At 41.5% G+C, this 27,987-nt stretch overlaps 1 protein-coding gene and 1 long non-coding RNA gene across 2 annotated transcripts in view; both read left to right on the forward strand.

Moving 5' to 3' along the window:
- The window catches only part of tmprss2.13 (transmembrane serine protease 2 gene 13), a 30,568-nt gene extending 14,563 nt beyond the window's left edge, over window positions 1-16,005 (forward strand). The window contains exons 4-15 of the mRNA XM_002942955.5: window positions 1,100-1,186; window positions 1,596-1,718; window positions 4,296-4,346; window positions 4,534-4,663; window positions 6,122-6,229; window positions 6,954-6,997; window positions 9,602-9,776; window positions 10,602-10,774; window positions 11,914-12,009; window positions 13,521-13,663; window positions 14,391-14,543; window positions 15,749-16,005. Of these exons, the coding sequence (XP_002943001.1) occupies window positions 1,100-1,186; window positions 1,596-1,718; window positions 4,296-4,346; window positions 4,534-4,663; window positions 6,122-6,229; window positions 6,954-6,997; window positions 9,602-9,776; window positions 10,602-10,774; window positions 11,914-12,009; window positions 13,521-13,663; window positions 14,391-14,543; window positions 15,749-15,760 (1,295 nt within the window). The 3' untranslated portion in view covers window positions 15,761-16,005. The remainder of the gene's footprint in view (window positions 1-1,099; window positions 1,187-1,595; window positions 1,719-4,295; window positions 4,347-4,533; window positions 4,664-6,121; window positions 6,230-6,953; window positions 6,998-9,601; window positions 9,777-10,601; window positions 10,775-11,913; window positions 12,010-13,520; window positions 13,664-14,390; window positions 14,544-15,748) is intronic.
- LOC116408750 lies at window positions 12,016-12,621 on the forward strand. The gene is made up of 2 exons (XR_004221201.1): window positions 12,016-12,475; window positions 12,553-12,621. It is a non-coding gene; the product is annotated as an uncharacterized LOC116408750 (long non-coding RNA).
- Window positions 16,006-27,987: the final 11,982 nt, after the last annotated feature.

Genomic DNA, 27,987 nt, shown 5'->3' on the forward strand with positions numbered 1-27,987 from the left:
CTGTAGCAAAACACCCCAGCTGTACCAGTGCAGGAATGGCTGCCCCCAGGGCTACACAGCGGGGTATTTATATAAACTATAGTAGGGTTTCTGTAGCAAACACCCCAGCTGTACCAGTGCAGGAATGGCTGCCCCCGGGGCAACACAGCGGGGTATTTATATAAACTATAGTAGGGTTTCTGTAGCAAACACCCCAGCTGTACCAGTGCAGGAACGGCTGCCCCCGGGGTTACACAGCAGGGTATTTATATAAACTATAGTAGGGTTTCTGTAGCAAACACCCCAGCTGTACCAGTGCAGGAATGGCTGCCCCCGGGGCTACACAGCGGGGTATTTATATAAACTATAGTAGGGTTTCTGTAGCAAACACCCCAGCTGTACCAGTGCAGGAATGGCTGCCCCCGGGGCTACACAGCGGGGTATTTATATAAAACTATAGTAGGGTTTCTGTAGCAAACACCCCAGCTGTACCAGTGCAGGAATGGCTGCCCCCGGGGCTACACAGCGGGGTATTTATATAAACTATAGTAGGGTTTCTGTAGCAAACACCCCAGCTGTACCAGTGCAGGAATGGCTGCCCCGGGGCTACACAGCGGGGTATTTATATAAACTATAGTAGGGTTTCTGTAGCAAACACCCCAGCTGTACCAGTGCAGGAATGGCTGCCCCCGGGGCTACACAGCGGGGTATTTATATAAACTATAGTAGGGTTTCTGTAGCAAACACCCCAGCTGTACCAGTGCAGGAATGGCTGCCCCCGGGGCTACACAGCAGCTTACTTATATAAACTAAAGTAGTCTTTCTGAGTCAAACACACCAGTTGTAGCAATGCAGGGCCACAGTACATTATATTGTCATTACTTTTATACACTTTCATTTTTTGGTGTTACTGTTCCTTTAAGAGAAGGAGTTTGTAAGGTAGAAGCAAACAAAGACCTATGAGTAAGGGGTTTCTCACCGATCTCTGTGAATAAAGGCAAACAAAACCTTGCTTTCAGTTTGACAACTTAACATTTAAACCAAAGGGATTATTGTGGTTTCTAGTCTGGTTCTTACCAGTAAACGTCACTTCACTAAATCCGACTTTTGTCTCCTCAAGGCAATAAAAAAATTCTTTGCATTGTCTCCATCGTCTGTGCACTCATAGCCGCAGCCATCATCATCGCCGCGCTGTGTTGGATTTATGGTAAGAATTTTAACAAAAATGAGTCCCTCTTTTCGTATCGAAATGTGCAAAATAACCTTTTTGAATTTCGACCTTTTTCCCATATGATCAGCAAAAAAAAAAAAAAATTGTCATTCAGGACCTTTTGCTTTGGTCTGAAAACATTTGTGCAAACTTTTTGTAGAATACAAGAAGCAGCTATTTTTTTATTGTTGTGCGGCGAAAAATCTCGCCCCTCAATTATTTTGATGATAAGCAAATTGTTATCGGCAGGCATGGATTCGCGGCAAAATTCCACATTTCGCCACTGGCTAATTGTTACGCAAAATTAAAACCTAAATCTGCCCCATAATTCCACATCTACATTATCTCCAGTGGGGATTCCACCCTCCCCAGTGACTGAAGCTTTGCTCCTTTGTTTACACTACAGTACCAATAGGATCAAACTGCCAAAAGCCATGTGGAGCCAACGGAACCTCTGTCCTTTGTTCCCAGTGGTGCGATGAGAAATCTGATTGTCCCAATGGAGAAGATGAGGAATCCTGTGGTACAAGTAGGTGATACTGAGACTTTTAAAGCGGATCACCGGCCCAGTACTCCAATACAATCTGCCTAATAATGGAAGAACTTTTTGTTTTAAGCTTCACACTGTGCATCAGTTTCAGATATTTCATTTCTATTAAACACAGTATTTGTGTCTGGCTGCTTTCTGTACTGCTGCTCCTACCTGTAGAGTTACATTGGGTTGAAAAAAGACCAGAGTCCATCAAGTTCAACCCTTCCAAGTAAACCCAGCACCCACAGCCTATACTTACCTATCTATACACTCACATACATAAACTATATATACAAACATTAATACTAACTGTAGATATCAGCAGGGCCGCCATCAGAAATCATGGGGCCCCTCACAACAAAATTTTCAGGGCCCTCCTCCTCCTCCCATGCCCTGCCCCCTTATGGCCCCTCCCCCAGTGACCCCTCCCATCAGAACAAAGGACACACAAACATTGGTAGCCAGTGCCCCTAAAACATTGGTAGCCAGGGCCCCCCTAATACATTGGTGCCCAGCAACAGTGCCCCCTAATACATTGGTGCCAAGAGCAGTGCTCCCCTAATACATTGGTGCCCAGCAGCAGTGCCCCCCTAGTACATTGGTGCCCAGCAGCAGTGCCCCCCTAGTACATTGGTGCCAAGAGCAGTGCCCCGTTAGTACATTGGTGCCCAGCAGCAGTGCCCCCCTAGTACATTGGTGCCAAGAGCAGTGCCCCCCTAGTACATTGCTGCCAAGAGCAGTGCCCCATTAGTACATTGGTGCCCAGCAGCAGTGCCCCCCTAGTACATTGGTGCCAAGAGCAGTGCCCCCCTAGTACATTGGTGCCAAGAGCAGTGCCCCATTAGTACATTGGTGCCCAGCAGCAGTGCCCCCCTAGTACATTGGTGCCCAGCAGCAGTGCCCCCCTAGTACATTGGTGCCAAGAGCAGTGCCCCCCTAGTACATTGGTGCCAAGAGCAGTGCCCCATTAGTACATTGGTGCCCAGCAGCAGTGCCCCCTAGTACATTGGTGCCCAGCAGCAGTGCCCCCCTAGTACATTGGTGCCAAGAGCAGTGCCCCCCTAGTACATTGGTGCCAAGAGCAGTGCCCCCCTAGTACATTGGTGCCAAGAGCAGTGCCCCCCTAGTACATTGGTGCCCAGCAGCAGTGCCCCCCTAGTACATTGGTGCCCAGCAGCAGTGCCCCCCTAGTACATTGGTGCCAAGAGCAGTGCCCCCCTAGTACATTGGTGCCAAGAGCAGTGCCCCATTAGTACATTGATGCCCAGCAGCAGTGCCCCCCTAGTACATTGGTGCCCAGCAGCAGTGCCCCCATAAGTCAGTGTGCCCCGCGGCCCCCCCTAATACATTGGTGCCCAGCAGCAGTTTTACTTCTGCTCTTCGGCGGCTTCTCCGGTGGCTTCAGCAGCATCTTCGTATCCCTCACGCGCGACGCCTCTGCTCTTCTGCCTACACGCGAATGCACACAGGCCCTTTTATAAGGTTGCACCCCGTGCGTACTGACGTCACCCGTACACACGGGGCGCAACCATCTAGCTGACCAATGACAGGGCCCGGATTTTATTAAAGGGGGCCCGAGCTACTAAGAAAACTGTAGCACCGCCGGGCCCCCTTTAAAAGTAAAAATTGCCCGGGCCCGGGACAGCTGTACCCGCTGTGCCCCCCTGATGGCGGCCCTGGATATTAGTATCACAATAGCCTTGGGTACTCTGCTTGTTCAACCTATGCACCATTGCAACAGCACAAGACTCCAATTACCTTACACGTGTAATTCTTCTTCCCTGCATTATTGTATTGGTATAAATCACGTAGTCAGGATGAGAATAGTATTGACAAATATCACTTCCCATATAAATTACATGAATGAACAAATGTATTATTTACGGATTGGGTTACATTATTGTTATGATTATTATAGTATTGTGCTGCCATAGTAGGAGATGGTGAAAATAAAGCGAGATGCCATCAGTATAAGTTTAAATTACTGTCCGCCAACCTCTTCATATTCAAAGGGGAACTTCGGCTTCCAAACCAAAATTGCTTAAAGAGCCCCACACAGCACAGAAACCCCTAATATCCCTATCCCTGTAATCTGTTCCTTCAAACAGTAGGAATAAATACCATTTTGTATGCTGAAATCCAGCTGCAAAACTGTTCTACTCTTTCTGCATCATTTGTAATCCTGGCAGGGGAGGAGGGACTAAAACACTGATGTTACACATTCTACCAACTTCCCCACAGCTTACAGACAGCATGCAGGAACTACATAACCCACAATGCATTGCACTGGGATGTTCCTTTCCTTATTGACATCACATGTGCAGCAGGGAATTGTGGGATTGGGAGGGGGCAGGCTGAGGACAGGCGACTACTGTTACATTTTATTTGAGTCACAAAGTAGTCGGGGCGGGGCTTAGGGAACAGGGGACGGGGCTTAGGGAACAGTGCGCGGGGCTTAGGGAACTGTTCCAAACCAGATTATTACATTATGAAAAGGCTGCACAAGGCATGTATCTCTAAGCTGCACATCATATAGAACCCAACTGAATTATGATTCTGCTTCTCTTCCCACAGCAGGAATAAAAGTGTCTCCGAATGACAAGTCCTGCAATGGAACAACCTGTGGTGAGTTGTGGGAGCAGACAATTGATGGCTGAAAGTGCCTGCGGTTGTTGGTGGAAGGTATAAATAAAAGCTGAGAGACATGAATGAGAAAGGAGTGAGTGAGTGGCACTGAATGGGTTGGGGGAGGAGTTAAGAATGTATGGTGGTTCCTTGTCGGTTCAGAAGAAGCTCTGACCTCCATTTGCAGTTCGACTGTACGGACCCAACTTCCAACTGCAGGCCTATTCTCCTGCAAAAGCAACATGGCTGCCGGTCTGCTATGACCAATGGAGTGACAGCAGCGGGAAGACTGCCTGCCAGGACATTGGATACAGCATGTAAGTAGTCCATGCTGTATCCCAGACACCTCCATTGTTCTTTCTAAGGCTATAATATCTATAGGTACTTTTATATTTTTTAGTTGGGATGAGTCAATTACTGGTGAAAACATTAATAAGATATTAATATGGGAGAGAAGTTGATAAATCACCGTGCCGTGCATGGTTCAACTAAAGGGATGGGTCATCTTTAAGTTCACTTTTAGTATGTTATAGAATGGCCAATTCTAAACAACTTATCAATTGGTCTTCATTATTTATTTTTTATAGTTTTTTAATTATTTGCTTTTCTCTTCTAACTCTTTGCAGCTTTCAAATGGGGGGTCACTGACCCCGGCAGCCAAAAAACTATTGCTCTGTGAGGCTCCGCAATTGTTACTTTTTATAACATATTTTTCTATTCAGCCCCTCTCCTATTCATATAGTAGTCTCTCATTCAAACCACTCAATGGTCGCTAATGTAATTTGGACCCTAGCAACCAGACAGCTGCCAAAACTGGAGAGCTGCTGTACAAAAAAAACTATAAAAACTACAAATAAAAAAATGAAGACCAATTGCAAATTGTCTGGGATTTTCAAACTGTTTCATGATCTAATTGAATCAATAGATTCTGAACACATATAGCTTTAATTCTATATCATTGCCAGTTCTGCCATGGGGCAAGGTAATAAAAACAAAAAAAAAACCGTGGCTCTGTAAAATTACCTTGTTAAATTAGGAGTCAGATTTCCAAGTCAGTAATGTAAGGCCCACCCTGGTTCAAAGGCCGAAGAGATACACTAAGGGGGTCGGCGTTGAGTTTGCCGTAGGGTTGCCACCTGTCTGATTTTGACCCAGACAGCCAGGTTTCTCAAGGGGCTGTCTGGGTCAAAACCTTCTGCCCGGTTTCAACATTCGGAGAAACCCTCGTAATTATGTCCGACCCGCCCCTGATGTCATCATGTGACACGCAACGTCATCACGCAATGTCATCACATGTCACGCAACATCATCTTATGATGATGTTGCATGGTGACGTTGGCAGTTTTCTTGATGACGTCAGCAACGCACAGCGCTGACATCATCACGCACACGCCCCTTTCTCCAGGTTTAAGATGGGTGATCGGTGGGTGGTTTCGGCGGATTATTTTGCGTAACAGGCGAACAAAATTTGCTGCAAAAAATTTGTGGCAAAAGAATTGTCTTTCATCAAGAATTGTTTCTCGCAGCAAAAAGAATTGTCTTGCTTGTCAAATTAATTGTTACGCAAGACAATTTTTTTTTTTTGACCCAAGACATTTTTGCCATTTCGCAAATTTTTCAGTAAAGCGAAACGGGACAAATTCGCTCATCTCTAGTGGTCAACCCTAGCTTGCCAGCGCAGGCAGAAGTCCTACGGGAGTTATTCTGTATATTCCATACAATGGGCACAGCCAAGGCAGGAATGAAAGCTAAACTCTATGTTATTCCCCCTACAGGAGCACCTATTACAGCAGCACCCCCTTCTCTGCACCCTCAAATAATGGATATTTCATGCTCCAATCCAATAATGTGACGGGCAAACTGTACAACAATCTTCAATACAGGTATTTTTTTTTTACCCTTTATTGCAAGTGATCTTTTTCTTTTTTATATACTCCTTCAGCAAAAGCTCTTGTTAGTGCAATGAATTTAAAAGCAATGAAAGCTTAGTACAGGGATAGACAATTAAGGCTGCCACCTTGCCGCCCAATCAGATTATAACTATAGAGATACAGGCCTTTTGGGATGGGGGTTATCGCCCTGACAGGTTTGTTTGTTTTTAAAAACCTGTCCAATAAATATTTGGCCAATTTTTGGATATCTATTGGGTAGCCCTGTCAGAGTGCCCCATACATGGTTTTATGCAGTTGCACCAAATAGCCAGCAGAGGGAGCTCACTACAAAGCAGTAATGGAAAATGAAGCTTATGCTGGAGACATGACATGCCAGACTGGTTTATGGAATTTCCCTGTACATGCTATGAACATACTGTGTCACGACATACCTTGTCTAACAGCTGCCATACTTAAAGGGGTTGTAAACCCAACCATGATGCTGTCTCACTGCGCCCCCTAGTTTTGCTATAGAAGTTGCCAAAAAGCACAATTATAGATGCATAAAAATTCACCAATGAGAACTCATAGATTCAGCTTTGACTATTTATTATATAAATGCCAAAGGGAGAGAATATGAATTTAGGCATCATTTCATTCTGTAAATCTGCTGTTCTTATAGGGTTATGATGTATAGTAGAAGATGTTTTGATTAACCCTATGAATTTTATTTCAGTGCTACCTGTGCCTCTGGGAATATAGTTTCATTGCGCTGTATAAGTAAGTTATCAAAGTTGAAGTTTTGTAATTTACCTCTCTCAATTTGTTTTAGGTCTAAAGCTCCCGTGTGTAATAAAAGGCACTAAGTTTGCCCAGGAGCAGTAACCCATAGCACCTCCTGGGCAAACGTAGTGACTTTCATTAAATAAGCCCACTAATCTATTCTTTTTTCCATAACACAGACAAATATTGCCATCAGTCAATTATCTTGCTAAACAAGTGAAAGATAAATGCTGATTGGCTGCTATAGGCAAGGGCAACTTTTCTGCATAACCAGGGCCAGATTTCCCATTAGGCACCTTAGGCACTTGCCAGGGGCAATCTAGTGTCAGGTACCCAGTCCCAAATACAGGTATGGGAAGCCCATCTCCCATAGACTCCATTATAGGCAAATAATTCTGTTTTTTAAAAATGATTTCCTTTTTCTCTGTAACAATAAAACAGTACCTGTACTTGATCCCAACTAAGATATAATTACCCCTTATTGGGGCAGAACAGCCCTATTGGGTTTATTTCATGGTTAAATGATTCCCTTTTCTCTGTAATAATAAAACAGTACCTGTACTTGATCCCAACTAAGATATAATTACCCCTTATTGGGGGCAGAACAGCCCTATTGGGTTTATTTCATGGTTAAATGATTCCCTTTTCTCTGTAATAATAAAACAGTACCTGTACTTGATCCCAACTAAGATATAATTACCCCTTATTGGGGGCAGAACAGCCCTATTGGGTTTATTTAATGGTTAAATGATTCCCTTTTCTCTGTAATAATAAAACAGTACCTGTACTTGATCCCAACTAAGATATAATTACCCCTTATTGGGGGCAGAACAGCCCTATTGGGTTTATTTCATGGTTAAATGATTCCCTTTTCTCTGTAATAATAAAACAGTACCTGTACTTGATCCCAACTAAGATATAATTACCCCTTATTGGGGCAGAACAGCCCTATTGGGTTTATTTAATGGTTAAATGATTCCCTTTTCTCTGTAATAATAAAACAGTACCTGTACTTGATCCCAACTAAGATATAATTACCCTTTATTGGGGGCAGAACAGCCCTATTGGGTTTATTTAATGGTTAAATGATTCCCTTTTCTCTGTAATAATAAAACAGTACCTGTACTTGATCCCAACTAAGATATAATTACCCTTTATTGGGGGCAGAACAGCCCTATTGGGTTTATTTAATGGTTAAATGATTCCCTTTTCTCTGTAATAATAAAACAGTACCTGTACTTGATCCCAACTAAGATATAATTACCCTTTATTGGGGGCAGAACAGCCCTATTGGGTTTATTTAATGGTTAAATGATTCCCTTTTCTCTGTAATAATAAAACAGTACCTGTACTTGATCCCAACTAAGATATAATTAATTCTTATTGGAGGCAAAACAATCCAATTGGGTTTATTCAATGTTTAAATTAAGTTAAGGACTTAAGTTATGGAGATCCAAATTACGGAAAGATCCCTTATCCGGAAAACCCCAGCTACTGAGCATTCTGGATAACAGGTCCCATACCTGTACTGTAAAATTTATTGGAGCAGATGCAGTGCATCCAGATCACGGATCAGATCAGATCACTTCATTGTGATTTCAGAGGCCCACTATCTAGGTCCCCATTTAGTAATAATCCAGCTCTGTGTATAACCAGTAGGGTAACTACAGATAGCTGGGGCCCCCCACCACAATAAACCTTCAGGGGGGACCTGCTCCCAGCTACATGCATGCCACGCTGCCCCCCAAAGAAGAAGTTTACATATTTGAGGTTTATAAAAATTCAGGCTACAAATGCCAAGTGGATAATAAACATTATAGGAAGCAATGAGAGAATAAAATGGCGGCTGGCAACATATTAACCCATATTCACCATTCACAGAAGGAAATGGTAAAACTTCCCTTTAATAAAGCCGTTGTGAGATCCCATAAAGATTTTACAGCGTTGATTTGGTATTCTGAGAACAAAATAAATTTACTGTTAGAAAGGAACTACTGAAGGTCAAGTGACCCAACTGTGGGTGCCCTGGCTCTCTTTTGTCAGTCAGCCTGGCTAATAGTTTCAGTGCAGAGGCCATGACTGGGATCAACACATTATTAGACACCTCCAGATCTCCAGATATCTCAGATGAAACCAGGAATTCCCATCAGGGGCAACTGAATCATTTTGAAGGACTCTATGGTGTATATCTGGGTCCAGGAAAATGCTCTTCAAGTAGACGTTTCAAGGAAGAAGTGAGTTTATATATTAGGTACTGCCGCAATAGTAACATAGTACGTTAGGTTGAAAAAAGACATATGTCCATCACGTTCAACCATAATGCCTATATATAACCTGCCTAACTGCTAGTTGATCCAGAGGAAGGCAAAAACCCCATCTGAAGCCTCTCTAATTTGCCCCAGAGGGGAAAAAATTTCTTCCTGACTCCAAGATGGCAATCGGACCAGTCCCTGGGGCACCTTGTTCTAAGAGCTATCTCCCCTACCCCTGTATTCCCTCACTTGCTAAATACCCACCCAGCCCCTTCTTATACCTATCTAATTTATCAGACATTACGACAATGTATTGCCTGGTCTAACAGTTTATTTTATGTAATTGCAGATTGTGGTTTATCTACAAAAGTGGACAGCAGGATAGTAGGGGGCACGCCTGCTTTAGTGGGAGACTGGCCGTGGCAAGCGCAACTTCTGAAGCTAGTCGGTACTAGCACCTATCTATGTGGCGGATCCATCATCACACCATACTGGATAGTGACTGCTGCTCACTGCGTATATGGGTATGTTCTGTGTATGTTTAGGTGCATTCACTGGAGGGTAAACTCCTACTGCGACCATTCATTTGTCTATAGCCAACTCTGAAGTGGACATGGCCACTTTGGGACATTCACAAGACCAGACTTGTCTATAGCCATTCAGCATATTAAGCCGTAATAGTGACAGTTCCAAGTCCAAAGTGTCTTCATCAATGTGGACACTGAAATACTCTTACACATCCTCTGTTCAGTTGGTGCTAAAATATTAACACACGGGTACAAAGCACAAAGGAACCCTTTTCTAAAGCCCTAATCACAATGATTGTTTTTTTTTAGTGATGCCAAATGCTAGAGGGGCATGGGGAAAATGCTTTCTCTATGGCAGGGGTTCCTAAACTGTAGGGCTGAGCACCTAGGGGAGCCAGGGCAGAGGCTAGGGAGCCCCAATGGAAGGCCAGTTAGGGTGAAATTTGTGGAGAGTGTTTGTTTGATCTCCTGAATATTTATATTTGGAACTATAGCTATAAGACGTCAATACTTTCATATCTTCAAGGTTGTACTTACAGGGGCCTTAAGGAGAGTCAAGCCAGAAAATTACTGCTATATGGAGTCTCACATATATTTAGAGCCACAAAACATCTAAATAAATGTGGGGCAAAGAGTCAGGCTAAATTACTTTGACAAAGTCCATTGCCTTATACACAAGTTTAATGGAAGCATCACACACCAGGGGATATTTGCTAAAGGGTGTAAAAATGAATTTGACACAACTTTCACCATTCTAGCCCATCTTCAAACCTCGTTTTCATTAGGATGTCTTATTTGTGTATTTTCTTGTATTTTTTTTAGGTCTACTTCTACTCCTTCTATTTTTAAAGTATTTGCTGGAACACTGAGCATACAGAGTTATTCTTCCTCAGGCCGTTTGGTGGAAAGAGCCCTCGTGCATCCCAACTATACCTCAAACACACAAAACTATGATGTTGCTCTGCTGAAGCTCACAGCTGGACTGGTATTTACTAGTACGTATTGGTCCTATTTTGTCATGTAAACAGTTCAAAAGTAGCACGAGCAATACTTTGTATAGGGTTTGATCTCAGTCTCCATTTCACACATGATGTTTAGTGTTGTGACTAGAGATCAATTGATCCCTGGTACAAACTGCTGTGGGTCTTAATCCTTAATCCTGCCCCTTATGTCCCCTGTTCCTCAACACCCTGATACAGAAAGGCACTTTAGTTCCTGCTTTTTGTGGTGCTTTGTGGGATCTCTTGACAAGCACCAGTTGCCTTTATACATGCATAAAGTGGTATGGAGAAAAGGTGTTCTTCGAGTCTCATAAACCACGACTTAAGGTGGACTGTTGGCTTCCCAATAAAGAATAGCTATTGCGCACAGATGGAATACAACATAACCACAGACCATCTCTGCTCCCCCTTTAGGAAAGGGAAACATGGAGTTGTATTTCCATTTTACCATTTGGTACCAGTTCAGTCCCACAACCAATCCAGTGGGTTATACTTTATAATTCCTTGCCATGGATTAGAGCCACCTCTTTACAAGCAATTGATTCGGGTGATGGTTGCTACACTGAAGAAGAGAAGAAGCAATATTTACCCATGCCTCACCACACTTGAGCTTTACAATGGATCTAAGGACAATATTGATACAAAAAACATCAACAACAACTCTTTAATGAGGTTTTGCTTCTGTAAGTAAGGCCCAAAGTCTATGACAGTACGCAAGTTCTAAATTCTTTCTACGGTTTTCTTCAGACCTATGTTTTAAGATAAGTTCTTATCAGCTATTTGACTCCCTAATCCCTCACTAACAAGGATAATGCATCCTTACTTAATTGTGAGAGGTCATTGTTTCTTAACCTCTTTTCTCAAGGCATCCAGATTAATTCTGCTCGTTTTATTAATGGAGATCATGGAGAAATTATATAAATAGCAGGGGAATTAATTTTGGGTCTTCTTAGTCTACCCATAGACTAAGAATTCTTTAGAAAGAACTGTCCACTACATTTGGTAGAAATGTTGAATTTTTGAAAAATATTTGTACATAATTATGTTTTTATAAATCAAATTTAATGATGTTTCTAGCACAATTCCTCATATCTGTCATGTACAGTTTTTATTGTTGATATTTTGTTCCTCAGCCAATCTCAGACCTGTATGTTTACCTAACGTTGGGATGCCCTGGTCAGGTGGACAACCATGTTGGATATCGGGATGGGGAACAACATCAAGTGGAGGTAAGTCAAAGAACATTTGTTAGTGATGGGTTGTATGTTCATGATCCTGATGACTACTAAAAAAGACCACACATTGTTTTTCATAATGGGTACAAGACTATAACTTTTCAATAATGAAATGTAACCTTCAATTGCCACTGGATTCCCAGTATGTTGGTTATTTTCAGTGTGTGGTTGCAAACATATCTGAGCAAAATCAGTGCAAGAAGCAAACAAAGGCTTTCTAGCAGGCAGTGATGGACAACTGGTTGCCTGGATCCCCCATACGGGGAGGTCATATGGGGCTTCCAGGCCACCAGTTGTTCATCACTGCCATGTGAAAACTACATAAATTATACTGGATGGTTCCCTTTGTTTATTTTTAAGTGTAGACTTCTAAAATTCAGGTTGTATCTTTGCATTGAGCCTTACAAAACTGAATTACTAATGCTCTGAGCTTGTGCAGCATCATGGACCCTGGGGAAAGGTTTCACCAAGATCATATAGATATGAACCTACAAAGGGCAGTAGTGATGAGCAAATGAGTATGGACCCCAGGGAAAGGGTTCACCAAGATCATATAGATATGAACCTACAGAGGGCAGTAGTGATGAGCAAATGAGTATGGACCCCAGGGAAAGGGTTCACCAAGATCATATAGATATGAACCTACAGAAGGCAGTAGTGATGAGCAAATGAGTATGGACCCCAGAGAAAGGGTTCACCAAGATCATATAGATATGAATCTACAGAGGGCAGAAGTGATGAGCAAATGAGCATGGACCCCAGGGAAAGGGTTCACCAAGATCAAATAGATATAAACCTACAGAGGGCAGTAGTGATGAGCAAATGAGCATGGACTCCAGGGAAAGGGTTCACCAAGATCATATAGATATGAATCTACAGAGGGCAGTAGTGATGAGCAAATGAGTATGGACCCCAGAGAAAGGGTTCACCAAGATCATATAGATATGAATCTACAGAGGGCAGTAGTGATGAGCAAATGAGCTTGGACCTCAGGGAAAGGGTTCACCAATATCATATAGATATTAATCTACAGAGGGGGGTAGTGATAAGCAAATGAGCATGGACTTATTTGACACAACCGCAACTTTTTTGCTCATCACTAGAAGGCAGATTTAAAGTCATGATTTATAACTATTATAAGACTGGGGTAACTCTGAATTTGTAGAATAAAGGGGCAATATACCCCCTTGCTCCTCTTGAGTTCAGTCAATAGAGCTTGTGGATATTGTTGGCTATGGTTTTTGGTTTTCGGCTAAAGAAGGCAAACAGGGAAATTGTTGCTATTCAATGTTTGGTCCTTTCAAGGTAGATAATTAAAGAATATACACCCCCTTTGCCCTTTGTTATGACTGTTTTCTTAGTAAGAGTCTATTATGCAAGGGGAATTCATCTTCGGTAATCTAATTATCTACCTCACAAGGACCAAGTATACTCAGATCCACGCCATTTAAATGTATCCAATGTTGATGGTGCTATGAAGTCTATCTTCTCCCTTTGTGCCACAGGCAGTATTGCTACTACTCTAATGGCAGCTTCAGTGCCTCTTATCTCCTCCACCACATGTAACCAAGCTGCTGTGTATGGTGGAGCCATCAGTCCTACCATGATGTGTGCTGGGTATCTCAGCGGAGGAACAGACACTTGCCAGGTAAGGTCAACAATGATTAGTTCAGGTAATTCATTCAAAATTATAGAACTATACAGATTCTTTCTCACTTGCTGCAGGAGGAACATTTGAGTGGCATTGGAAAACTGAAGCAATACTTAAGCCTTTCTACTGGCAATTGCCTTTGTTGCTTTTCGAAAAGGCATTTTGTAGCAATTAGTCACCCATGGTAGATGAGTTCTATCGCAGCCAACTAAATCATTTGTGGAACATAAGCCTTATGTTTAAGTTTAGATCCCCTTTAAAGGCCGGTGTTCGACAAAAGGAGTCCTTTGTACTGATACGTACAACTATATGAAATCTAAATGCTACAGTTGCATCAGGAAATCAGCTCTACCTATGTTGTCTTTGGTGAGAGATCCCATTCCTAACTTATTGTATTCAGGAGGTGCACCTAGTTATCTTCTCTTCCATGGCCACTAGCACTAACCCCAACATGGCCACAAGAAGACATTCTTTACAAAGACCCTACTACTTCTGTGGTCCCTCATTAACTTAGGGGTGCTTTCATATCCTATCCATTAAGCCTGACCTAAATGCTAGTGGCATGCACTATGGGACCTATTTACTAAAGGACGAATGTTAAATTTTGGAATATTATCACCAAGAATGTTAATTCACTATGACATGAACATTTTACTAAAAAAGGCAAGAATATTTGTGTATAGAGATATGAATGTTCTCCTTGTTGCCTGTTTGTTGTCTTCAGGGTGACAGCGGTGGCCCTCTGGTTACCAAAACCAACTCCTTGTGGTGGCTTGTTGGTGACACAAGCTGGGGATATGGATGTGCCACAGCCAATAAACCTGGAGTGTATGGGAATGTTACGGTCTTCTTGGAATGGATATATTTGCAGATGCAGGTAACAAACATATAGTTTGGGTTATAAAAGCAGGTCCGGAATTAGGAGTAGGCAGTTGGGTGCAACTGGAGAGGACACGATTCCAGGAGAAAAACATTTTTTTGCACAGTTTAAACCAATTCCCGCCATACTAGGCCCTCTGCATTTAGCACACAGGTTAGGGGGGCTGGCATCAAATGGCTGCAAAAAAGGGGGAATGGCAGCAAGCTGATGAGTGGTGGACAATAGTAGGGTTTTTATGTTTTTTATTAAAAAACTTCACAAGAAAGAATTAACATAACTCAGACAGACATGCCGGCCAATAATTGCAACTTACAACCAAAATTCACCCCCCCCAGTCCACTGGCCAAATGTCCTGATGAAGAACCTGACAAATGGACAAAAGCAGTCTCAGCCCTAGGAAGAGTCTATGCCTATGCCATGGATTTCCGGAAGAGGACGATGGAAAATCAAAACTATTTACATCCATAGGAATTTGTTGCTCCCAGGGGTCTGAAGGAGCAAAACCCAAAATAGTGAGCTTGGCAGGTCCAGAAAGCTCCAAGTCCCATGTAAGATGGTGTCTGGGGTGGTAGTTGGCTTCAGGCAAACTTGAGTGCCTGTATCTCTTGCCCCAGGTCTGTGGGATGTCTGTCAGCCACAGTTGTTGCTGAAAGGTTCCCCTGTATTATTAATGCTGGCACTCTATATGCCCCAAAGAATGTTTAGCTCACATTTTACTATTGTGTAACTGTAGACAGTAATATTCTACAGCAAATTGTCAGTTTTCATAATTTATTCTGGCTTTTTAAATTGAATCTTTGTTTTAGAGTGCAATTTAACCTGCCATCTCCTTGCCAGGGGACTTATTACCCTAGAAACTGGGATCTGACAGAAGTCAGAGTGGTGGATGAATAGTGGAAGGCTGAAAGAGAAGCATAAGAAATACAAACAATAAAAATAACAATACAAATTGAAGCTTCAAACTCCATCTAGTTTTTGATTGCCAGGGTCAGTGACCCAAGAACCAGATAATGGTTACAGGTGCAGGTTGGAAAAAGGCAGAAAGGGGCAGGGGATTTATTTAAGAACCACTGGATTCTTTCCACTTGCATTTAACCTACTAAGTGCATGGTTCTCTTTTTGATTTGTCCACCCATAGACAAATACTTTTGTACCCACTAAATAGCACCCAGATGCACTTACTGGTCACTTATCTTTTGCAGACATACCCTTAATGAAATGGACATCACAGACAGAAGAAGAGACCATGAAAAATGACAATTGTTATTTGCTCCTCTGCTTTTTACTGGAATCAGATATCGACCATGTCACAGGAGAAGTAATTTACAGAGAATTCATACATTATATATACATTATATATTATAAGTATGGAATTATTTGCCTTACCAAGGACCTTCACGAATTTATTAAATAGCAATGACCTTCTAGAATTCTAATCAAGTTGGCTGAAAATAAGAGACTCCGGCTACCAACCAGTGGCAACTTACCATAATAGCAAACAGGATGGTCGCCCAGGGCCCAAAGTTAGAAGGGGGGCCCAGAAGTGGCAAAAGTAAGCTAAGCTTGGGCAAGGGAGGAGCTGGGACAGGGAACTGGGAAGGATCAGTGAAGAGGCGGGAACAACCCAGGGCTGCAGTGGAGGTTAATCCACTCCTGGCTTAGGATCTAATACCCGAGAAATGGTTTAAATTAAATGGGGACCATTTATGGACACTTTTAAATGGTGCATACTTATGTGGGGTGTCAGGGGCATTTTTTTTGTGTTTGTAAATTCAATTTCTTTATGAAATAAACTTTAAAAATAATAAATCCCAAAACCTTTGACAGGTGAGCTCTCAGTATCAGGGCTAAACAACTTCAGATAGGCTCTATGTAGAAGTAGCAGTAGATATAGCCATGTATGGGGAGTAGATAGCCTCTGTGTAGAAGTAGCAGTAGATATAGCCATGTATGGGGAGTAGATAGGCTCTGTGTAGAAGTAGCAGTAGATATAGCCATGTATGGGGAGTAGATAGCCTCTGTGTAGAAGCAGCAGTAGATATAGCCATGTATGGGGAGTAGATAGGCTCTATGTAGAAGTAGCAGTAGATACAGTCATGTACGGGGAGTAGATAGGCTCTGTGTAGAAGTAGCAGTAGATATAGCCATGTATGGGGAGTAGATAGGCTCTGTGTAGAAGTAGCAGTAGATATAGCCATGTATGGGGAGTAGATAGGCTCTGTGTAGAAGTAGCAGTAGATATAGCCATGTATGGGGAGTAGATAGGCTCTGTGTAGAAGTAGCAGTAGATATAGCCATGTATGGGGAGTAGATAGGCTCTATGTAGAAGTAGCAGTAGATATAGCCATGTATGGGGAGTAGATAGGCTCTGTGTAGAAGTAGCAGTAGATATAATCATATATGGTGAGTAAATAGGCTCTGTGTAGAAGTAGCAGTAGATATAATCATATATGGTGAGTAGATAGGCTCTGTGTAGAAGTAGCAGTAGCAGGGTCTCTCCTCCTTGACCACCAAGGCACACCTCTTTCCTCAGGGTCCACTTTTTCTCTACTAATGGTTCCCTTGCCCCAGACTCCCAGGCATCACCCACCCTCCTCCTACACTGAGTTCAATGGAACCTAGCATCTATCCTTCTCTTTATAAACTTGGGTAACCCCACCTGACATCCTGGGTCAAGAGGGAATCCCCACCCTCCTCTAGGTACAGTATGCCTACATCTGAATGGGGGCAACCTCCCAATACTGTTCCCAACCCAGAGCTGTTACCAGAGTAGACAAATAAATAAAATCCCCACCCCCTTAAAGATTGTTAAAGTCATACCTCATAGTTTACAGTAAAAATACTGTATCTTTAATCTCTTTACGTATTTCTACCCTATTCCTGTAAGCAGAAAAGCTTAATAAACTGCCAGCATTTCCAAAAAGGAAGAACAAAGTAATAGGAAAGGAGCAAAAGCATGACATGATAGTGCAGCTCTAACTGTAACAGGAAGTAGTATGGGAGCAAAAGGCAGAACTCTCATTGGCTGATGGGGCCTAGCATGTATGTGTGCCTTGGCTTGTTTGTGTGCACTGTGAATCCTATGATCCCAGGGGGGCGGCCCTTATTGCTTAAAATGGCAGTTTCCTATTTAGGATTACCCAATAGCACATACTGCTAAAAAAGTATATTTTTATGAAAATGGTTTATTTAGCTGAAGCAGGGCTTTACATATGAGCTGTTTATGCAATATATTTTTATAGAGACCTACATTGTTTGGGGGTATAGTTTCCCTTTAAAAACATTTTCCACGGCTTATTCAGAACATAAACAAGTTCTAAAAATAGCCTAAACCAGTTCTGTTCTGCAAAGGCACTTTTTGTTCACGGATAAGGAAAAAGTCTTTGTGTTGTTGCTGTGATTGTCAAATGGATGAAACACTTGCGATTGTTCTCAAAGAACCTGAGATAGACACGGCATTTTGAGGGTTATTTTGACTATAATTAACTTGGACAGTGGAAATTCTATTGTATCCTCGTGTATATCCATATCAGCCGTGTTCAGAGCAGATACAATTACCTGCACTATTTTTGGTGTTTATTTTAGAGAACAGAGAAGAATAGCACAGTAGTAGAAAGTTTTGTTAAATACAAGATCACCTTCCCCTGGTTCTTCGAAAGACTTGTCGTTGGACAAGCAGTGGCATATCAATCAAAGGGTGAGAATAAATACACAAAAAGGGTGAGAATAAGTTCACTTCTATAGGATTATATTGTAGGGACCTGTTTCTTAAATGGGGAATTCTAATCACCCTTTGTTAAATGCAATGCTAAAAACAATAGAAATGTAAATAAAAAGCTGTAGAGTTCCCCTATGGTGAACAATGGTGAACTCTATTTTCGGCCTTTGACACATTTGCCTATAAAGCTTATCATATGTGCCAGGATTTGGTTTTGGAGCTTCTGCTGCTTGTGTGTCTGGGCATGTATACCAGGTTGGGGGGTAAATTTAGACAGTTCATCCTGTGATCTTGGAGGAATTATCTGTTTGAACCTATCAAATGGAACAAGTCAGCACAGTCAATTGACCAACAGAAGGTTGACGTTCACGTGTATGACCATTTGTACAGTTTCAGTCCCCAGTCTGCCAGATACCAATGGGAGGATGCCCACCGCATTTAGTTAGAATTTCTTCTTCTTAGCTGTTCTATTGTTCTTACATTTGGGTATAATGACACATCTCAAAGTGAAGTCAAAATATACATCAATCCTCACAAACAATGTAAATGAGTCTCAGTAGAGTAGCATTATGCATGTGCTGAGAGGCAAGTGCGGGATACCCACATGTGTAAAATGCTTGTGTAGGGAAATGGTAAATTGTACCTTTTCTAACTCTGTGGTCCCCTAGTTATATGCACAGCTATAAAGGGTCCTTAATGTAATGGGAAGTAAGTCCCTTTTTCCTGGGTCATATCATGACCATTTGCAGTTCCACAGTTTGGCCATAAGGTGGCACTGTGGTATGTGCTGAGCAGCCATGAGGCTGGAGGCCATTTTGTGAAGCTCTCTGTCTGAACAAGTAGGCAGAGAGATATTGTGGAATCTGGGAATAGTTAGGTCCAGACAGAATAGGCAGCTCCTGTTATAGGTCACACTAGGTGTGATAGACAGGCAGGGCTATTTAGTGAGCATCTTCTGGCTCCGACAAGGAATTGTAAAGGGATTATATTCCTGGGTATAATACTGCCCAGAGTAGGGTTAACAGTGTACAGACCTAGGGTTAGATAGTGATCACCCAGGTTCCACTGGAAGCCATAACCTGAAAGCTGGGAGTTAACCCATTGTGCCCTGCGGGGAGAGAGGCATTGTGACCATTCATTGTAAGTACTGCCTATGCTGTGAGATGCTACTACCTACCTATTCTGTGCTGTAGTTACTCCTAAGTGGCTGTGTAAATAAACAGTTCATTGTTTCAACATTAAGAACCACTGGCGCCCATTTCTTGAGAGATACAACAATTATCTACCTGGCCTCCATATCAAGCGAGGGTTCACCCCTGAAGGATACAGTCTCATCCTGGGTAAAATAGTGTGTTGTTTGTGGTAAACAGAAGGGCTAATTTACCATAATCTCACACTTGCTAGCTACCGGGCTCTGACTGTGTCTGGATTTGTGCTCCAAGACTTGAGCTACCTTGTATTTCAGGCAATTATTGTGGGTCCAGCATCTCACCTTGTACAGAACAGAATCACATGAAAACCTATTAAGCATGAAATAAATAACACAGTGGGAAACTTCCCCATCTATTGACCAAAGTCTTGGCTCTGGAGGAGGGCTCTGCTTACGTTCTTACAGCAGTACCTTGACGCTTCCACCCTGATCATCTTGGATGGAGACTTCATCAAGCTCCTTAATCCTGCAAACAGATCAGGTCATTTCTTTGAAAAACATGAAAATCACTTTTTGAAGAACATGCAGCAGCAGGTAGATATGGTTGATGTTGTATCCCATTATGCCCTAGTAGGTAACAATTGTTTTCCAGCAACACCAACATGCGCAAACCCTATATTTGTGCTACATTTAGCATATCACCATTAGTGGGCTAAAAATAACTTTGCAAATTGATGGTTTGACTGGTCTATAGTGGTGGAAGAACCGACCGACACCCTATAGCCTGCCTATTACAATATATCACTTTGTAAATAAGCAAGATGTAACCTAGAGCACTTTCATAGAATTTCTTTTTATGGAAGATCTTTGTGCTTAAGGAAATATTACACCCTAAAACCAGAACTGCTGCGTCATATGTAGTACAGTGGGAAAAGAAGCTGAATGTTCTTGTAGTGAATGATGACTGGAAACACACGTGGGAAAATATGACTAAATCTTAAATCAGTGTACAGGTATGGGATCCCTTATCTGAAAACCCGTTATCCAGAAAGCTCCGAATTACGGAAAGCCCGTCTCCCATAGACTCCATTTTAATCAAATAATTCAGAATTTTAAAACTGATTCCCTTTTCTCTGTAATAATAAAACAGTACCTGTACTTGATCCCAACTAAGATATAATTACCCCTTATTGGGGGCAGAACAGCCCTATTGGGTTTATTTAATGGTTAAATGATTCCCTTTTCTCTGTAATAATAAAACAGTACCTGTACTTGATCCCAACTAAGATATAATTACCCCTTATTGGGGGCAGAACAGTCCTATTGGGTTTATTTCATGGTTAAATGATTCCCTTTTCTCTGTAATAATAAAACAGTACCTGTACTTGATCCCAACTAAGATATAATTACCCCTTATTGGGGGCAGAACAGCCCTATTGGGTTTATTTAATGGTTAAATGATTCCCTTTTCTCTGTAATAATAAAACAGTACCTGTACTTGATCCCAACTAAGATATAATTACCCCTTATTGGGGGCAGAACAGCCCTATTGGGTTTATTTAATGGTTAAATGATTCCCTTTTCTCTGTAATAATAAAACAGTACCTGTACTTGATCCCAACTAAGATATAATTACCCCTTATTGGGGCAGAACAGTCCTATTGGGTTTATTTCATGGTTAAATGATTCCCTTTTCTCTGTAATAATAAAACAGTACCTGTACTTGATCCCAACTAAGATATAATTACCCCTTATTGGGGGCAGAACAATCCTATTGGGTTTAATTAATGTTGTATTGAATTTTTAGTAGACTTAAGGTATGGAGATCCAAATTATGGAAAGACCCCTTATCCGGAATACCCTTTGTCCTGAGCATTCTGGATAACGCATCCTATACCTGTATTGGAAAATGAAACCGTATGAAGTATTATGGCCCTGATATATAGGGTCCATTGTGCAGCCCCCCATGTTATAGAAAATGTGAAAAGTGAGGCATGATGCCTCCTCCAGTTTTCAGGGAAACGGTAGTTTTCAGAAAGTAACGGTTACGTGCGTATTAGCGTGTGCTAATATAACGTGCTATGAAATAACGCATAAATATATTGCATGGTTTAAAATATCACTTAAAAATATGTCATCGCATGATAAATAACAACAATAGCATCGCTTCTTAACCTTTTTAGTGCCACAGGACGTAGAATCTACGTCCTGGGTACTAAAGGACCAAAGTGCCACAGAACGTAGATTCTACGTCCTGGGGCACTTCCGGGTTTGGGAGCGGAGAAGCGGCTTTTCAAGCCGCTTCTTCGCTCCCCGCTCGTTCCCCAGCCTCCAGACACAAGTCAGAGGTGGGGAACGAGTGGCCCCTGGGGCGCGATCGCCCAGGGGCCCCATAGGAAATGTCAGGACACGCTGTCTATGCGTGCCTGACATTTCCTGCTCTCCCTTCCCTCCCCCCTGGCCCCCCTTCTCATACTCACAGATCGGCGTCGCAGGAAGAAGCTGCAGCGTCTCCTGGGTCCTTCCTCCCACCTTCACACGATGTCTGTGCCTGCTTGTCCCAGGTAAGTGTAAAAAAACACACATACACACACATAATACACTAATACACACTTATACTCACACTTACACACAAACACATACATTTTGGGTAGTTGTTGGGTTTCACACATTCAGAACAGTTACACTTACACATACTTACTTGCACACTCACTTGCACACTCGCACACATGCACAAAAAACACATTTTACCATGTGTACACACTCACTTACACACACTTATGTAATTTTGTATTTTTTTTTTTTTTTCTATCGCATCGTTTTTATTCTTGCCTGAAAAAAATGTTTTATTGCCTTTGCGGATAGCGTATTCGCTAACCGCACTGCGCAATACCTTTTGTGTATTATTTTGGTGTTTCTACTACATGTTCTGTGATTTTGGTGCATTTTTGGGTTTTTTACTGCATGTTTAGCCATTTTATAGCATTTTCAGTTATGCATAGTTGTTGTTCGCTTGACTTTGTCTGTAAAACTTATTTGCCCAAGCCAAAATACTCAAACTGTTATTCTGCCTGCAGATATTATTAGGCAAAAAAAAAAAATGATTTTAGTGATTTCTTTTTTATTTTTATCAATTTTAGGGCTTTTTACATTGTTCTTTGTTACTTGTCTTTGCACATGGACATTTTGTCTGCTGTATTTCAATTTGGCATCCTCTGTACCCCACATAGTTTGGTAAATCTATTCATATTGGGCATCAAACTGTTCAGTAGACCCCTGGCGTTCATAGTTAGAATGTTTTATGTTGATACGTTACTAAATGTGGGGGTACATAATGGGGTAAAATGCAAGCTTTGTGACAATTTTCAGAAATGTCATAAAAACCGTTCTGTTTAGCATAGCTTTGTAGTTTGGTAGTTTGCAGTAGAAAGATGTATTTACCCATTTTTGTTTTGTCAGAATGTGTACTTTCGGAAAATATATGGTTTTCTAGGGTCTCTGTACTGTTAGGGGATCTTATGCCGCATAATACACATACCGGGTGCAAAAACTGCATGAGCCGGAGCGTCTTATGTGAAAATTCATATGCACTATTTTTACTTGGGTGCCCCTGTACCCCACATAGTTTGGTAAATCTATGCATATAGGGCATCAAACTGTTCAGTAGGCCCCTGGCGTTCATATTTAGAATGTTTTATGTTGATACGGTACAAAATGTGGGGGTACATAATGGGGTAAAATGCAAGCTTTGTGACAATTTTCAGAAATGTCATAAAAACCGTTCTGTTTAGCATAGCTTTGAAGTTTGGTAGTTTGCAGTAGAAAGATGTATTTACCCATTTTTGTTTTGTCAGAATGTGTACTTTCGGAAAATATATGGTTTTCTAGGGTCTCTGTACTGTTAGGGGATCTTATGCCGCATAATACACATACCGGGTGCAAAAACAGCATGAGCCGGAGCGTCTTATGTGAAAATTCATATGCACTATTTTTACTTGGGTGCCCCTGTACCCCACATAGTTTGGTAAATCTATGCATATAGGGCATCAAACTGTTCAGTAGGCCCCTGGCGTTCATATTTAGAATGTTTTATGTTGATACGGTACAAAATGTGGGGGTACATAATGGGGTAAAATGCAAGCTTTGTGACAATTTTCAGAAATGTCATAAAAACCGTTCTGTTTAGCATAGCTTTGTAGTTTGGTAGTTTGCAGTAGAAAGATGTATTTACCCATTTTTGTTTTGTCAGAATGTGTACTTTCGGAAAATATATGGTTTTCTAGGGTCTCTGTACTGTTAGGGGATCTTATGCCGCATAATACACATACCTGGTGCAAAAACTGCATGAGCCGGAGCGTCTTATGTGAAAATTCATATGCACTATTTTTACTTGGGTGCCCCTGTACCCCACATAGTTTGGTAAATCTATGCATATAGGGCATCAAACTGTTCAGTAGGCCCCTGGCGTTCATATTTAGAATGTTTTATGTTGATACGGTACAAAATGTGGGGGTACATAATGGGGTAAAATGCAAGCTTTGTGACAATTTTCAGAAATGTCATAAAAACCGTTCTGTTTAGCATAGCTTTGAAGTTTGGTAGTTTGCAGTAGAAAGATGTATTTACTCATTTTTGTTTTGTCAGAATGTGTACTTTCGGAAAATATATGGTTTTCTAGGGTCTCTGTACTGTTAGGGGATCTTATGCCGCATAATACACATACCGGGTGCAAAAACTGCATGAGCCGGAGCGTCTTATGTGAAAATTCATATGCACTATTTTTACTTGGGTGCCCCTGTACCCCACATAGTTTGGTAAATCTATGCATATAGGGCATCAAACTGTTCAGTAGACCCATGGCGTTCATATTTAGAATGTTTTATGTTGATACGGTACAAAATGTGGGGATACATAATGGGGTAAAATGCAAGCTTTGTGACAATTTTCAGAAATGTCATAAAAACCGTTCTGTTTAGCATAGCTTTGTAGTTTGGTAGTTTGCAGTAGAAAGATGTATTTACCCATTTTTGTTTTGTCAGAATGTGTACTTTCGGAAAATATATGGTTTTCTAGGGTCTTTGTACTGTTAGGGGATCTTATGCCGCATAATACACATACCGGGTGCAAAAACTGCATGAGCCAGAGCGTCTTATGTGAAAATTCATATGCACTATTTTTGCTTGGGTGCCCCTGTACCCCACATAGTTTGGTAAATCTATGCATATAGGGCATCAAACTGTTCAGTAGACCCATGGCGTTCATATTTAGAATGTTTTATGTTGATACGGTACAAAATGTGGGGATACATAATGGGGTAAAATGCAAGCTTTGTGACAATTTTCAGAAATGTCATAAAAACCGTTCTGTTTAGCATAGCTTTGTAGTGTGGTAGTTTGCAGTAGAAAGATGTATTTACCCATTTTTGTTTTGTCAGAATGTGTACTTTCGGAAAATATATGGTTTTCTAGAGTCTCCTAACTGTTAGGGGGTCTTATGCCGCATAATGCACATGCCGGTAGCTTATATTGCAGTATATACACTTTGTATGCACTAACTTCCTTTTGGGGTCTCTAAATGCCAGATACATCAGTGATCCTATGCACAATGGGCATCAAACTGTTCAGTGGACCCTTGGCTTTCATATTTAGGGTGTGTTTTCTTGGTACCTAATGTTATGTGGGAGATAAGGTGCTTGAAAGTGGAAGATTTGATGTGATTTTCAGGTATTTCACCAAAACTAGCAATTTTGGGAAAGCACTGCGACTCTGTAGTTTGGAGTAGAAAGACATGGGTACCAATTTTGAATTCGCCCGAATGTGTACTTTCCAAAAATATATGGTTTTGGGGGGTCAATGTATTTTTTTGTGTTTTTACCCCACAGAAAATGCAGTAAATGTGTTGAATTTTCAGTAGCTAAAGAGACCTCTGGGGCAATCTCTATGCACTAACTTCCTTATGGGGTCTCTAAATGCCAGATACAGTGGTGATCCTATGCACAATGGGCATCAAACTGTTCAGCGGACCCTTGGCTTTCATATTTAGGGTGTGTTTTCTTGGTACCTAATGTTATGTGGGAGATAAGGTGCTTGAAAGTGGAAGATTTGATGTGATTTTCAGGTATTTCACCAAAACTAGCAATTTTGGGAAAGCACTGCGACTCTGTAGTTTGGAGTAGAAAGACATGGGTACCAATTTTGAATTCGCCCGAATGTGTTCTTTCCAAAAATATATGGTTTTGGGGGGGTCAATGTATTTTTTTGTGTTTTTACCCCACAGAAAATGCAGTACGTGTGTTGAATTTTCAGTAGCTAAAGAGACCTCTGGGGCAATCTCTATGCACTAACTTCCTTATGGGGTCTCTAAATGCCAGATACAATGCTGATCCTATGCACAATGGGCATCAAACTGTTCAGCGGACCCTTGGCTTTCATATTTAGGGTGTGTTTTCTTGGTACCTAATGTTATGTGGGAGATAAGGTGCTTGAAAGTGGAAGATTTGATGTGATTTTCAGGTATTTCACCAAAACTAGCAATTTTGGGAAAGCACTGCGACTCTGTAGTTTGGAGTAGAAAGACATGGGTACCAATTTTGAATTCGCCCGAATGTGTACTTTCCAAAAATATATGGTTTTGGGGGGTCAATGTATTTTTTTGTGTTTTTACCCCACAGAAAATGCAGTAAACGTGTTGAATTTTCAGTAGCTAAAGAGACCTCTGGGGCAATCTCTATGCACTAACTTCCTTATGGGGTCTCTAAATGCCAGATACAGTGGTGATCCTATGCACAATGGGCATCAAACTGTTCAGCGGACCCTTGGCTTTCATATTTAGGGTGTGTTTTCTTGGTACCTAATGTTATGTGGGAGATAAGGTGCTTGAAAGTGGAAGATTTGATGTGATTTTCAGGTATTTCACCAAAACTAGCAATTTTGGGAAAGCACTGCGACTCTGTAGTTTGGAGTAGAAAGACATGGGTACCAATTTTGAATTCGCCCGAATGTGTACTTTCCAAAAATATATGGTTTTGGGGGGTCAATGTATTTTTTTGTGTTTTTACCCCACAGAAAATGCAGTAAACGTGTTGAATTTTCAGTAGCTAAAGAGACCTCTGGGGCAATCTCTATGCACTAACTTCCTTATGGGGTCTCTAAATGCCAGATACAGTGGTGATCCTATGCACAATGGGCATCAAACTGTTCAGCGGACCCTTGGCTTTCATATTTAGGGTGTGTTTTCTTGGTACCTAATGTTATGTGGGAGATAAGGTGCTTGAAAGTGGAAGATTTGATGTGATTTTCAGGTATTTCACCAAAACTAGCAATTTTGGGAAAGCACTGCGACTCTGTAGTTTGGAGTAGAAAGACATGGGTACCAATTTTGAATTCGCCCGAATGTGTACTTTCCAAAAATATATGGTTTTGGGGGGTCAATGTATTTTTTTGTGTTTTTACCCCACAGAAAATGCAGTAAATGTGTTGAATTTTCAGTAGCTAAAGAGACCTCTGGGGCAATCTCTATGCACTAACTTCCTTTTGGGGTCTCTAAATGCCAGATACATCAGTGATCCTATGCACAATGGGCATCAAACTGTTCAGTGGACCCTTAGCTTTCATATTTAGGGTGTGTTTTCTTGGTACCTAATGTTATGTGGGAGATAAGGTGCTTGAAAGTGGAAGATTTGATGTGATTTTCAGGTATTTCACCAAAACTAGCAATTTTGGGAAAGCACTGCGACTCTGTAGTTTGGAGTAGAAAGACATGGGTACCAATTTTGAATTCGCCCGAATGTGTACTTTCCAAAAATATATGGTTTTGGGGGGTTAATGTATTTTTTTGTGTTTTTACCCCACAGAAAATGCAGTAAATGTGTTGAATTTTCAGTAGCTAAAGAGACCTCTGGGGCAATCTCTATGCACTAACTTCCTTTTGGGGTCTCTAAATGCCAGATACATCAGTGATCCTATGCACAATGGGCATCAAACTGTTCAGTGGACCCTTAGCTTTCATATTTAGGGTGTGTTTTCTTGGTACCTAATGTTATGTGGGAGATAAGGTGCTTGAAAGTGGAAGATTTGATGTGATTTTCAGGTATTTCACCAAAACTAGCAATTTTGGGAAAGCACTGCGACTCTGTAGTTTGGAGTAGAAAGACATGGGTACCAATTTTGAATTCGCCCGAATGTGTACTTTCCAAAAATATATGGTTTTGGGGGGTCAATGTATTTTTTTGTGTTTTTACCCCACAGAAAATGCAGTAAACGTGTTGAATTTTCAGTAGCTAAAGAGACCTCTGGGGCAATCTCTATGCACTGACGTCCTTATGGGGTCTCTAAATGCCAGATACAGTGCTGATCCTATGCACAATGGGCATCAAACTGTTCAGCGGACCCTTGGCTTTCATATTTAGGGTGTTTTCTTGGTACCTAATGTTATGTGGGAGATAAGGTGCTTGAAAGTGGAAGATTTGATGTGATTTTCAGGTATTTCACCAAAACTAGCAATTTTGGGAAAGCACTGCGACTCTGTAGTTTGGAGTAGAAAGACATGGGTACCAATTTTGAATTCGCCTGAAT

This window comes from Xenopus tropicalis, chromosome 2 (genome assembly GCF_000004195.4).
Source record: "Xenopus tropicalis strain Nigerian chromosome 2, UCB_Xtro_10.0, whole genome shotgun sequence".
NCBI lineage: Eukaryota > Metazoa > Chordata > Amphibia > Anura > Pipidae > Xenopus > Xenopus tropicalis.